Source organism: Geotrypetes seraphini, chromosome 1, assembly GCF_902459505.1.
Source record: "Geotrypetes seraphini chromosome 1, aGeoSer1.1, whole genome shotgun sequence".
In the NCBI taxonomy this organism is placed as follows: domain Eukaryota; kingdom Metazoa; phylum Chordata; class Amphibia; order Gymnophiona; family Dermophiidae; genus Geotrypetes; species Geotrypetes seraphini.
This window is the reverse complement of record NC_047084.1, coordinates 392,708,460-392,723,181: the sequence shown is the minus strand read 5'-3', so window position 1 is coordinate 392,723,181 and position 14,722 is coordinate 392,708,460. Positions and strand designations below refer to the sequence as shown.

The 14,722-nt window shown below is 40.4% G+C and overlaps 1 protein-coding gene across 2 annotated transcripts in view; it reads right to left on the bottom strand.

The window, feature by feature from the left end:
- The window catches only part of FRMPD1 (FERM and PDZ domain containing 1), a 304,447-nt gene that overhangs the window by 181,961 nt on the left and 107,764 nt on the right, over positions 1-14,722 (bottom strand). For both annotated transcript variants that reach the window (XM_033917490.1, XM_033917500.1), the window contains one exon: positions 11,656-11,758. In XM_033917490.1, coding sequence (XP_033773381.1) covers positions 11,656-11,758 — 103 coding nt within the window. The remainder of the gene's footprint in view (positions 1-11,655; positions 11,759-14,722) is intronic.

The following is a 14,722-nucleotide window of genomic DNA, read 5'->3' as shown; positions in this document are numbered from 1 at the left end:
GAGAAATAATTAGAAAGCTTTATACCTGGTAAAATGGTGTTCATTGGTATTTGATATTTGCTAAATAAAATAAAAAATGGTCTCTCTTTATTTAACTTACCAGGTATAAACAGTGCAGTGCACATCTCTGACATAAGTTATTTTGGTATCACATTCTGTACGTGTGTATGGTCTCTCTTAAATGACATAATAATTATGTCCAGAACATAAAAAGGTGTATTTTCTGAATGTCCTACAGAATACCTTTAAGTGCATTAGTGTTGTTTCTCTTATCTCACACAAATACTACCTTACACTCAAGTATTGTGTCAAATGTTATCACATTCTGTACGTGTGTATGGTCTCTCTTAAATGACATAATAATTATGTCCAGAACATAAAAAGGTGTATTTTCTGAATGTCCTACAGAAGATCTTTAAGTGCATTAGTATTGTTTCTCTCATCTCACACAAATACTACTTTACACACCAGTATTGTGTCACATGTTCTCACCTTCTGTACATAAAGTGGTTTTTCTCCTTTTTCTCTTATCTTCTCTTTTACCACTAGGGGTGTTTATTGTAACTAAAGCATTGAAGCTAAACAGTCATGAGGAAATATTTTCCTTGAAAAATCACGTACTGGGAAATGTTATTCCATATAGACTTTCATCCTTTTGTGATAAAATTGGTCAGCTCTGCTCTCTCATTCTGATGATTTGGCTAACATGCTGGGTTAAGAGAAAATTTCACCAGATCGAGAAGATGATGACACGCAACCAGACATACAGTGCCATGAAGCTATTATGTGGCACCGACTTGGGAATAGAAGTGAGCCTATATCCTGCCACTTCACATTAGGGCTGGTCTCTGGAGGCGGTGCTCGTGAATCTTACATGAGTGAAGGCATGTGAGTGGCATAGCAAGCCTATTGAAACTGGAGCATAGCCAGACCCTAACCAAAGCTGCTAAGAAAAACAGGATACCAGATAACTGCAGTGATCGATGGTGACTATGAAGCTACCCTAAATGTATGTAAGCCATGAGTAAGAGCACAAATATAATATTAATAAGATTATTAATTTCCATGATTCCCTATACGTGATACTTTCAAGTAAAATGCCTAATTAGCAAGAAATATTAGGGAATGCAAGAATACCAGGTTTAGAACATAAGGAAATAATTTACCTTTACCTAAATGTAGAACCTGAGGTATAGTAAATACTATTGTTTCTGAAATACTGGCTGGCAAACAAGCATATTTTGGCTCCAGAGTAGCAGATGTATTTAGATGGGAAGGTGAATGGGTGCCAAATACTGTACATAATTATGAACTAATGCTACGATATGATCAGTTAATGTTACATGTCGTTAATGATATCACAAAGAATTAACTTTATCGCATTGATTTAAAAACCACATCACATTCTGTACCCTTAGATAGAAAATGGTGTAAATTTTGAAATGAAACAATGTATCCTTAGTACTGTTGGACTTGTGATTCCTGCTAGTCAAGCTCCCTTTTCAGTATGTTTACAGAATGTTAGTGTGTTGCAGTGAGCAAATATGATCATATTGAAGCTACCACTGCACTCCATGGGTGGGATGCTATTACTAGAGGCTGTGATATGGCACAAAAGGTGTTTAGCTATTAGGAGGACTTTTTATGGGAGCAGACTTAAGAATCCAAGGGTGGAATGTTATGCCCCAGCATATTACTGATAATTTTGTTTACTAATATGTATTCTCAAGTCTGCTGACCTGAACTCCTGACCCCCAAAGAAAAGTAATACCAGATGGTCTCTACAATAACCTTGCTTATTTGAGATCCTGACCTCTTTGATCTGACTTCCTTGACCACACCAAAAGGATAAGTAAAGACAGATGGCCTCTGTAACACCTTCTTGATAGCATCAAAGAGACAGTGCAACACCTATCCTGACTTCCTTTATTTGAGTGACAACTGGATAGCATCAAAGAGACAATAAACTGCAACACCTCCTTGCTTATTTGAGATCCTGACCTCTTTTGACCTCCTTGCCGCTCAATTAACATCAGTAAAGACAGATGGGAAACTACATCAAAAAGAAAGGGACAGTGAACATCCTAACCTCCTTGATCTTCAAAGGGACAGTGAAACCAGTCTCATGGGAAAACAATTACTGCAAACACCTCCTTCTGACATCCTGACCTGGGTGTTGTCAAAACACAGAACAAAAGAGCAGGACTAATTGTAACAGCAGGACCAGCTGTTTATGCTTTTACTATGAACTCCGCAGTGTGCATCCTATATAAGACCGGGATTCTGACCCTGACAGTAGAATCCATGACGTTTGGCCACGTCTCACGGGACAGTCCTTTGGTCTATCCATCTATCTATTGCAGGGGTTCCCAATGGTGAGGATGGTCTGGGGTCAAGGTGAGGATAATTTATATTTAATTATTATATGTGTATAATAAAGTGTTATTGTTTATGCTTTATATTGTCTGTGTGCTTTTCTGAGTGTCACTGATCATCCCACTTGTCAGAAATTAGTGGCGGAACAACATGGAAAACTTTGAGATATGTTAATAATTTAACACCTCTTACAATTCAAAAATCTACATATCAAAATATCTGGCTAAACTCCAGGATCCAAATAGGCGGTTTTAAGATTGTCTGGAAGGATTGGATTAAAGCAGGTATACGAACCTTAAATGATGTTATATCTGATGGTAAACTGCTGGAGTTTTCACAGTTGCAAATAAAATTTGGTCTTGATAAAAAAAAGTTATAAATGGTTGCAAATGAAGCAGGCTATTCAGGCAGGGTTCCCTGAATGGAAATCTCTTAATAATCAATTTAGTTTAGATTTCCTATGCTTTCAGGCAGACTTCTTGGGTCACCAAGTTGCACAGTAGTATAAATTATTATCTGGCTATATAAATAAGAAACCAAAAACTGGACTTAGAGATATTTGGAGCATTGAGATTAAGCATCAAATTAATGCATCTCAATGGCCACGTATTTGGTCCTGGAGGTTGAAGTGTACAATGTCTGCTTCTATGAGGCAAACATGGTTTTTCCTGTTGCAAAGAGCACTCTAGACCCCTGTTCGTTTACAAAAATTGGACTGCTCTAGGTCTAATAGATGTTGGCATTGTAACCTTGAAGCTGAACTTTAGATCACTTGTTGTTTTATTGTCCATTCATAAAAAATTTTTGGATCTCTATTTGGGATCAAATAAATCAATTAATGGAAAATTATGTAGCGTTATCATACGACACAATTATATTTGGCATGATGATGAGAGCTAAGCCTCAAATATCTGCAAATAATAATAAGCTTTTGATGATATTGACAGTAGTTGCCATTCAACAAATAACGTATAACTGGAAAGACTGTACAAGGCTGAATTATTGTTTCTGGTGGAATTCAGTATATCATGTGTTTAAAATGGAAAGAGCGTTGGCAGTTCAAAAAGGTTACTATAAGAAATTTAAGGATGTGTGGGGGCCATTTTTAAATTATTATAATGAATAGTTTACACTTTTCCCAATTTTAATTTTTACATATGGATCGGGGGGGTTGGATTTCTATTAATAATATATATGAATGATAAGATAATATATTCATGTGGTATATTTTTTTGTTGTATATGGATGTGGGAGGGGATGGGAGATATTTCTTTTTGTACTATAATATGGTAGATTTTCAAGTGATATTGTTTTATATATTGTTTAATATATGCTGTACACTTGTGAATCATAAAATGAATAAAGAATTTAAAAAAAAAAATATTTTCTGTACTTTTGTAAAAAGGGGAGAGGGGTGTAGTTTGTGATTACTTATTCCATACTGGGTGAGGGTGGTTCTGTGTTTTGGATAGTAGTACTGCTTTACAATGCATTTGAACAATGTGAAAAATTCTAGTTGTAGTTGCCAGGAGAAAAGAAAGAAGAAAGTTACTTATGAATAATGTTTTTAGGCCAACGGTTTTGCAATTATAGTTTAATAAATGTTTTAGATTCATTTCTTCAATGCTGCCACAAATCCCAGTTTACTGGTATGCAAATGGGTGTGGGAGTTTAAAATGTTATTGTATTGGTTTATCATTGTATAGTATTGTATATTTAACTGGCCTCCGTTTAGTGTGAAATGTGAAATCAAATGGAAATCGCACTTGATGATGAACCAAGGTTGCAGTACAGTACACATTTATATACGTATGGAAAGGGTTCAGATTTTAGGTCTTGGGCAAGTAGATGGGAAGGGAAGGAAGGAGGGATTTGTTCAGAGATGTTTGGGGGTTGCATAGAAGAAAAACTGAACACTGGCACTGGTATGGTAATCTTTGTTGTTTGTTTTGAATTTTAAAATAAAAGAAAAAAAAAATACAAGTAGAAATAAAGAAGTGAAAAAAAATAGGTAAATAAATGGGGGCGGAGCAGGGGTGGGGCGTGGTCAGGATAGGGGCAGGTTAGGGCCAGGGGGCTCAGTGTACTTGTGTGCCTAGGGGCCCTCAAAGAATTAATCATGCCTGGCACAGAATAGCACTGGGTCACTCTTCAATGAAGGCTTTTGATAAAGTATTCAAAGGCAAGAAATAACACTCCAAATGAAGATCAGAATTGTCTACACACTCATTTTCTCAGTGGTCAATTACAGATGCGAAAGCTAGACACTACGGAAACAAGACAGAAAGAAGATTGCCTCGTTTGAGCTTTGGTGCTGGAGAAGGATTTTATGCATGCTGTGGATCACCAGAAGAACTAACAAATTGATACTGGAAGAGATCAAACTGGCTATGTCACTCAAAGCCCAAATGATGAATTATGACTGTCTTATTTTGGTCACACTGTCAGATCTTTGCAGAAGGATATTATGTTTGGGAAGATCAAAGAAACCAGGCAAAGAGGGCAACTTGCAATCAGATGGCTGGACATGTTGAAAACAACCATGGGGATGACGCTGGAGGATCTTACCAGACTAGCACACAAACAATCTCTTTTTAGATCAGTAACTCATCTAGTCACTAGGACTCAAGCACAGGTCGATGGCACCTAACAACAACATGGTTTCGGCCAAAACTGACCGTGTGTTTCTGGTGGCAGTCAAAAATGTATGCTTTGTCCTGTTTGTCTTCCTCCTTCCTTCCCCCTCCCCCTGAATAGGAGTTGCATCTTTCTCCTTGCCCACCTATAGATGCCTCCCTTGGGCTTATTTTACAATCCCTAGTAGTCTAGGGGTGTAGTCATTGCAGGAGTGGTCCCTATTTGCTTTTGCCTATGCTGGCTCTGCTTTCAAAATGGTTTCCATGATATCTAGTGGAAATCTAATGAGACTACCGCAACAGGACATGACAGCTATTTTGAGAGTAGAGCTGACTGGAGATAATTCCTACTCTGAATATACTACTAGACTACCAGGGACTCTAAGTAAGGTAGTCTGGGGGGAGGGGGGTTACTTTGCAGTTTTTTTTGTGTAATACAATTGTAATAATGCAGTTATGTTTTTCACAATAATTTATATGTTAAATGGAGTGCTCCAAATAAATGCTTTTGATTTAAAAGTTTAGCAGGAATTTAAATCTTTAATTTGGAATAATAAATTCCTTATGAATTAGCTTCTCTGTGGAGAAATTACCGTATTTTTTAGTCCATAAGCCACACTTTTTCCCCCCCTCCCAGTACCCTTTAATAACACCGCCTGTCCGCCTGCCCTTCCTTTAAAACATCCCTACCCCGCAGTACCTTTTTAAACACCCCCAAAGCCTGGTGGTCCAGCGGTGTATGGGCTGGCAGGAGCACGCTGTCTGCGCTGCTACCTGAGCCCGCCCCACTTTCTGAATGGCTGCGTCAGTTCTCGCGGGACTCACGAGAACTGACTGCAGCCATTCAGAAAGCGGGGCGGGCCCAGGCAACAGCACAGACAGCGCGCTCCTGACAGCCCGTATATTGCGTATGTGATACCTTTCTGGAAGAGCATTGGCCAACCTTTCTGGAAGAGCGCGGCTGTTGGAAACAGAGTCCAGATGAGCATGTGGCATGGAGCACACTGTGTGATAAGTCAGTTGTGTGTGCCTACTCGTGGTTGCTCCACTGTGCTGGAGGGGGCAGGCTCAGCACGAAGATGAAAGGTGGGGACACAAAAACGGGGCTAGATCAGTTCAGTGATGGAACGAAGATGGTTTAGTAAAGAGATAGGATGCATCTGTTGTGTAGAGGACATAACAAGGAATAGGGTAGCACAAGGAGAGGATGGTGATGGAGGGATTCAGGAAGGCAGTGGAGTGATGAAGTTGAAAGTACAGGTTAAAGATGGGATGAAAGAGAGGATTAGTGCAACTGCAAGGAAGATAGGACTGTGCAAGGAGCAGATAGGAAGAGGGTACATGGCAGGGCGGTGGGACAGGGTACAGAGCCTGGCGGGGAGGGGGGACAGGGTGCAGAGTCTGGCAGGTAGTGTGGGAATTGGGTGCAGAGCCTGGCAAGGAGTGTGGGGTTGGGTGCAGAGCCTGGCAGGGAGTGAGGGAGGCTGGGGGCACAATTTGGTTCAGAATGTTTTTTTTTCTTGTTTTCCTACTCTAAATCTAGGGTGTGTCTTATGGTTTGGTGAGTCTTATGGACCGAAAAATACGGTATATCAGCTGTCACTCCAAATGCAGTAAAGTCAGCCACTATAAAAGCTCTGTGGCTTTTATCTTCAGTTTTCTATTTTGCTTGGAAGTAAAATATGGTATTTCATTATTTAAATTATTATATATTTTCTGGCTTGAATTCTATTTGGGTGATTCTAAGGAATTTCCAGGCTTTATTGGTATGATGAACACGCCAAGTTTTAATAAAACTTATGGTGTGCAGAAGCTTGATTCTATGAGAAAGGAACTTGCAATGATTGTTTTTAAGTAGATGTACTGCTCAGCTTATAGTGTTAATAGGGAAAAGATTTTGCAATGAAATGAAGTTTATATATTAGAAAATAATTTGAGAAATGTATTGCTCATGATTGTAATATTTCAGAGCATATAGCCCTCACATTCAGTGACATCAATGTGCTTTTTTATTCTGGATTGTGCATCAGGCTGGAATAATGTCTAGACTATAGACCAGAGTCAAGACTCCTTTACTCTTTTTTAGTAAGAATCTACATCATGCTTGTTCGGAATCAGTTTTATAACTAAATTCAAACAAGTAATATCTCAATGCTACATTCTCTCATTACTTGTGCACAGGTTGGGTAAGGATAAAAAGCTGGCAATCATGATTAATTTTTTTTAATGTTCTCACAAAATTCCTCTCTCAGAGAATATTTAACTACATCTGTACTGAGTACTACTGACTTGGAAACCTGACTTGTTGAGAAATCCTTGTTAAAATGGCTCTCCCATTTGTCAACCTGTGCTTTCAGTTCTTGGGAGTGGGGGTTGAGTTTAGCAGGGCTGCCAAATGCAGCTCTAACAATCTCCAATGATGGGCCATATTTACTCACATTCACACAACTAATCTTTAAGTTTCAGCATTGGCCAAAACCAGGTGATAAGTTTCAGCTGAAGTTTCGATTTCAGCTGAAAGTGTCTAGACAGATTCAAATTCGGCCCTAACTGAAAAGGCCTGTTTCAGTCAGCCTCTAAAAAAACGCCCTCCTATTGTTTCCAGTGAGGAGTGGACCAGAACCTCATCATTGCAAGGGACAAGAGACAGGGAAGAATCTTGAGGATTGATTAGCAGCCACATGTCTGGACAAAAAAGAACTGTTTCAACTGATATCTTGGCCTCTGGAAAGATGAAGAGTGTCTGGGCCTATAACACTTAGAATCCATAAGCGAGAATGAACCTGACTGAACTTGAAGGAGGTTATAGGCTTGTCTTCAGGAAGCGCTGAGTCTTGGAGTCCCCCAAATCTTTGACCAATTTCTCCAAATCTTCCCGAAACAGAAGCTTTTCCCAAAAGGGTAACTTGGTAAGATGCCGTTTAGACACAGCATCTGCCACCCAGTGGTGAAGCCATAATAAATGCCTGACTGTGACCACCAAGGCCATTTCCTTGGCAAAAGCTCTTACAAGATCACATAGAGAGTCAGCCAAGTAAGCCTGGGAGCCTATGTCAGACAAGGAATCTGCCATCTTCTGCACCTTGATGAGACATGCTGTGCCCACATAAGACCACAGTTTGAAGTGTAGAAACCTCCAAGGAAAGTTTTAAGATAAACGCTAGTTCCTATCCTGAACATCTGAAGGATAATCTTTAGTCACTGTTGCTACTAAAGCATGCACCTTAGGTACTTTTAGCTATTGTATCTTCTCCTGAGACATGGGATAGAGGTGAGACATAGCACATGCCACCTTAAGGCTGGAATCTGGAGTAGAGCATTGGGCGGAAATTAACTCCTTCATGAACTGGAAAACATTTGGGCAGCTTTTTAGCACTCGCCATCTTAGAATTAGAGGCAGAGGAAGCCTGAGGAAGAAATACTGAGAACCTCTGGAGCTGTAGTTATAAAGCAAGATAACTCTTCCCTATGGAAAATCCGCACTATTGTAGGATCATCAGTATCATCATTTAAAATTTTACCCTCCTCCAAGCTGCAGGTAACATGGACTGAGAAGCCACCGCAAAAAGCCCCCTATCAGAGTGGGGAGAAGATGGAGCAGGGAACTAAATCTACCTGAGAAGTATTGTCAGAGTGTCTCCTTTTAGAGGAAGATTCCATCAATGGAGGCTGAGAAACCTGTAGAGGTTCAGGACTCTCGTAAGAGCGTTTCAACAGATAAGCCTGGTGTAAATTGATATACGGGAGCCCAAAATGAAAAAGGAGATTGAACTCCTCTCATATGAGGAAAGACTAAAGAAGTTGGGGCTCTTCAGCTTTGAAAAGAGATGGTTAATGGGGGATATGATTGAGGTCTACAAAATCCTGAGTGGTGTAGAATGGATAAGAGTGAATCAATTTGTCATTTTTTCTAAAAGTACAAAAAACAGGGGAAACTCAATGAAATTACATGAGAATACTTTTAAAACAAATAGGAGGAAATATTTTTTTAAGCAAAGCATAGTTAAGATCTGGAACCCACTGTCAGAGGAGGTAGTTACAACAGTTAGCATAGCTAAGTTTAATTAAGGTTTGGACAAGTTCCTACCGGAAAAGTTTATAGTCTGCTATTGAGACAGACATGGGGGGAGCACTCTTGCCCTGGATCAGTAGCATAGAATGTTAATACTATTTGGTGTTTTGGACAGGTACTAAGACCTGGATTGGCCACTGTTGGAAACAGGAAGACTGGGCTAGATAGACCATTGTCTGACCCAGTATGGCTGTTCTTACGCAGGAGGAGAATAAATTCTGGTGAAAAAGGATCTTGAATAATAATAATAATAATTTATTCTTATATATCGCCAAACCAAAATGGTTCTAGGTGGTTCACAACAAATGGAGCTGAAACATACAGCGATAACTACAATACAGATAGAAATACATCAAATTATAAATATAAAAAGAACTCTAAGGGCCTGTTTTACAAAGCTGTGCGGCAACAGCCCCGAAGCCCTTTAAATCTCTATGGGCTTTGGGGCCGTTACTGCGCGGCTTTGTAAAACAGGCCCTAAGAGATTAAAACACGATGCTTTAAGATACAAACTTATCAAATAGTTGTGTCTTTAACAATTTTCTAAAATCAAAATAAGAAGAAACCTCTAGCATAATTTTTCCAAACCAAACATTCAGTTTAGCGGCCTGAAAAAAGAGTTCTCTCATGGAACTTCTTATAACGATAGGATTTAGTAGAAGGATATGTAAACAGATGTGCTCTGCGTGTAGTCTTATTTGAGTGGCTCAAAGAAAAATGAGGAACAAGATAGCCTGGTGACATACCGAAGATTGATTTATAACAGATACATGAAAATTTAAACAAACTCTAGACTCAATCGGCAACCAATGAAGTTTCTGATAAAAAGGAATAATATGCTCCCATTTTTTTAAACCAAAAATGAGTCGAACGGCAGTATTTTTGAACCAGACCCAGAAAATACTGCTGCAGCTGCCTCAAGTCAGACCCCACAGAGTTATGGTCTTACTTTGAAGATAAAGAAAAGCACTCATCTGCAGGAGCAAAATCATGGGATTCCAAATTGCCCATGGGTGCAGAGGAAAGAACAGTGCTGGGAAGAGTAACCTGAGGACTGTGTGCCAAAAATTTCTCCATGTGGGAATCTGACGGTCCCACTGCCCCCGATATTGTCTCTGATGCTGACAGGGAGAAAAAAAAATAGTTGCAGTCAGCCCCAATGCTGCCACATACTGCCACAGTTTTGGCAATGCTGAAATGCCTCTGCCATGAAAGAAAATGAAATGATAATGAAACTGCAATTTTAAAATAGACCTGACAGAATAGCAAAAATTAAAGGTGTACTCATCCAATTTGTGGACAGTATTCTTTCTGTCAATCTCACTGACAAGGCTAACAAGCCTAATAGTGACAGAAATGCAGCAGTACGTCCCCCTCCTATAACAGCCGCAGAAGCAGAATTTCTCCTCTTATCCCTTTATTGGATATTTTTTTCTGTGAGGAAAGATAATGGAGGAAGCAACAGGAGGGGAAGATGGGGGAAGGACCTGGCACCACCAGGTGTACCCCTAGTGTAGGCACCATATCAGCCTAAACACCCCCCAAGCTCAACTAAACAAAGAACCCCAGAACAGAATGACAGCAACAAATGAAAACAGGAGTTCATGATACTTGCTAACTAGGATGCATACCATCCCTTATGACAGAATTCAGTGTTGTCCTCTTTCTCCACCTGCTGGTAGATGGTCATAACCCACAAATTCTTGTATTCATCTGCTGCTGCTAACAAGGAAATATATTTGTTGTTATACATATGTCTTAATTTTGAATTATCACTTGATTATTGTTTATGAGTTGGCTATTTGTGCATACATTTTTATGTTTTTACATTTTTTTTATTATTAATTTTTATTGTATCTTTTATTGTATTGTATTTATTTTCTATATGTTTGTGTTATTTTAAATCCCTGACGTAGGCATATCTTGCCAAAACACTATCATGTGGATAGACCAATTGCATCACTGTGATATCCCAGAAAAGCCTTTTCTACCAAACTGAGTTTTTATTCCCCTCTAGGTCATTATTACTACTTATCTTGGTTTATTTATCTGTGGAGATTAGTCCTCCTTTTTGTTCTCCTGTAATTTTATAAAGGCACATAGGTATGTTAACATTATAAAATAGGTGCAATATATTTACCTATGTATCTTGATAACTTAGGCCCAATGTTATAGAACAACTCTCCACATATCATAGAAGATAGAATATGGTTGTACAGGAGGCAATAGGCCCACAGTTTCCATTCTTAGTACAGAACCACAGATCCCAGTAGACGTCTACCTTTCCCCTTACTTCACATAAAACAATGGCATCTTAAAGTTCCTGGTCCTTTAGGAATCTGCTGTGACATTTTCAAACAGAAATTTCTCAAAATAAAATATATTGTGTAGATATGCATTTAGGCTCAGTAAATGCAGGAGCATTTGCAGTATCAGCTACTGCATATAATGTGTTTCCTGTGTGGTTAAGTGCAAAAACTTAACACATTCTTGTAAATATGCTCCTTAGCTTGAATAAGCATTTTTAATTTTTTTTCTTTAATTCAAGAATTGAGAAATAACTGGAATTACCTTATTATATCAATTGCTTGTTCAACAGAAGCATCTTCTAACACTTCATTGCTTATCCTGAGGATTTGATCACCTGGCAAGAGTTTTCCTTCAGCTGGGCTGCCTGTCAGACATTGGGGAAAGTTAATGTATGAAAATAATTTGCTATGGGGCAATTTATTCATTTGCACAGATGACAGCAAACATTCAGAATTACCATTTAGTTACATGCAGGCTCATGTTCAGACTTCGGGAGATCGCCAGTGATCTCCTGCGTTTGGAGAAGATACCAGAAATTCAACGCCGGCTCCATATCCAGCCACTGGCATTGAATTTACGGTCTATTTTGGTCAGCCAGGATATAGCCATCTATGCCAATATTCAGCAGTTAGTCAGCTAAATCTCAACAGCCAAAGATATACCACTTTTTTAGGCAGTTGTCTTTGGCCGCCAATCTTAGCCGGCAAGCTTCTTAATATTGGTGATGACCAGAAATGTCACTGACTAGTCTGGAGACCAGATATTCAGCGTGAGATAGCTGGCTATTCTCTGCTGAACATCAGCGGATAGCTGGCTCTATGTTATTTAGATGGACAGAAGTTATTCCCACCATCTAAGGAGCGCTAAATATCAGACCAACCCGGGCCATGTGCCTAAGGCCCTGCCCACAGGAGGGGCCTAAGGCTCCCGGGCCTATTCTGATTGGCCCAGGCGCCTTAGGCCCCACCTGTAGGCGGGGCTTTGGGATGGCTGGGCCAATCCGGCCCCATTCTGCTGTGGGCTGCATGCCGGACGGACGGGTTTGGCACCCGTCTGTCCGGCCAACGTTAAAGAGGTACGGGGAAGGGGGGTGGGGGTGGGGTGGGTCGTGGGGTCGCCGGGGGGTCATGAGTCGGCTGGGGGAGGCCGATTGGGGGTTCTGGGGGGGGCAGACTTTGGGGGGAGGGGGGTTCGTCGAGGGCAGGAGGGCCTGGGATCCCTCCTGCCCGTAATGTAGTGGGGGGTGGGGGTAGGGGGTCGCCTGGGCCAGGAGGGCTTAGGCTCCCTCCTGGCCTGCTCATTCTCGGCAGGGGGGGCATGATCGCCTTGGGGCAAGAGGGCTTGGGCTCCCTCTTGCCCCAATATCAGTGGGGAGTCAGGGAGTCGGCGGGACAAGAGGGCTTGGGCTCCCTCTTGCCCTGATGTCGTCGGGGGGGGGGTCGCGGCTGCCGCGGGGCAAGAGGGCTTGGGCTCCCTCTTGCCCCGATGTTGTATGTGTGTGGGAGGGTGATGCATCGCGGCAGGAGAGATGCCTCAACTCCCCTACCGCGATGCCATCACTCCTCTACCGGAACTGCTGCGACCCGCGGCAGGAGAGATAGGGCATCTCTCCTGCTGCGGGTCGCAGCAGTTTGCGTAGAGGAGTGATGGCATCGCGGTAGGGGAGATGAGGCATCTCTCCTGCCGCGATGGTTGCGGTAGGTTGGTTGCCGGGCCGCTGAACTGATCGCGCCAGCGGCCATCAGCTCAGCTGACCTTTATTCGGCACTTAGACCTGGTTTGACTACGTCTAAGTCAAAAAGTTTGTGCCGACTAGGCAACCTGTAACTGTTTTGGTTATACCTGTTGTACGCCTAGGTGTAGGTCGGCCCACCTGCCGCCCACTGCCCGCCCTTTCCCCTCCTTTAAACACACCTCTTTTCTCTCTGTGCGTCTAGAGGAAGGGGAAAGGCTTAAGCTGTTTTTAGATACGTCTAAAAACCAGCTTTGATTATGGGTACTTGGACGATCAGGCTTTTTGATCGTCCAAGTAGCCATTTAGGACACTTTTTAGATGTTTTTTTTTTTTTAATTATTATTACCCCCATAGTCTTCTGCAGCAGTTTCTTCCCATCTGAATAGGATTGCCAATTGCCTATCTACAAATGGTTTAAAATCTAATCACCATAAGTGCCAGTATGTTATTTTTTCAGGTGATCATTTGCCAACCTCAATACCTGCTTCATCTATACTTGGCACTCCTTTTCCTTTGGCAGAATCCATTAAAGTTTTAGGGTGTTATCCTTGATGAGGAAACAGAACAAAATCTCTCCATAAATAAGATACAGGCTTATTAGCTAAAATACGACTTGTGTCTAGTCATTTGAACTTTTATCATGCCAATAAAGCCTGACTGTTGATCATTTCCATTGGTTTGCTGTCTGCTCCATCTCTTGTGTTATCAGCACAGATCTCAGCAATGGTGAGGAAGTTCTTTTTAAAAAAAAAAAATCTTTACTCATTTTCAAACATACAATAAGTGTATCAACATGTTAAAACAAATTAATCATAAATATATCACTTAATAATCATCAATAGTACCAATATTATGCTATTTTCTTCCACCCTTCCCACCCATTTCTATTATATAATCAAATACATTGTACAATATATAATAATAAAAAATATATAATCTTAAAAACATAAAATTATCCTCCCACCCCCCTCATAATTAAACCTGTAAGATTAAGGGAAAAAATGTCATCTAATCAGTACAAAATTTTGTTAATGGCTCCCACACATCCTGAAATTTTCTAAAACACCCTAGCTGTATTGCAATAAATCTTTCCATTTTATATATGTGACATAGGGAATTCCACCAAAAATTATAATTTAATCTACTCCAGTTCTTCCAATTATAAGTAATTTGTTGAATGGCAACCCCAGTCAATATAAGTAACAATTTATTATTTGAAGAAATCTGACTTTTTGCTCTCATTGCCATACCAAACAGCACAGTATCATATGATAATGCCACTGGGTTATCTAATAAACAATTAATTTGGTCCCAAATTGATTTCCAAAAGGTCATAATAAATGGACAGTAGAATAACAAATGATCTAGAGTCCCTGCTTCAATATGACAGTGCCAGCATTTATTAGACAATTGTGTTCAATCTGCCCCTTAATCAATAGTAAGGCATTATGCCCTCTGATTCACTCTTTGGTATTGTGCTGTATTGATTACTCTAACTCACCCCTTCAGGGTGTTCCTTAGGCACAACTACATAGGTTGCAAATTGTTCAGAATGTCTCGATGAAACTTTGCTTTATAAGGCAAAGAAATATG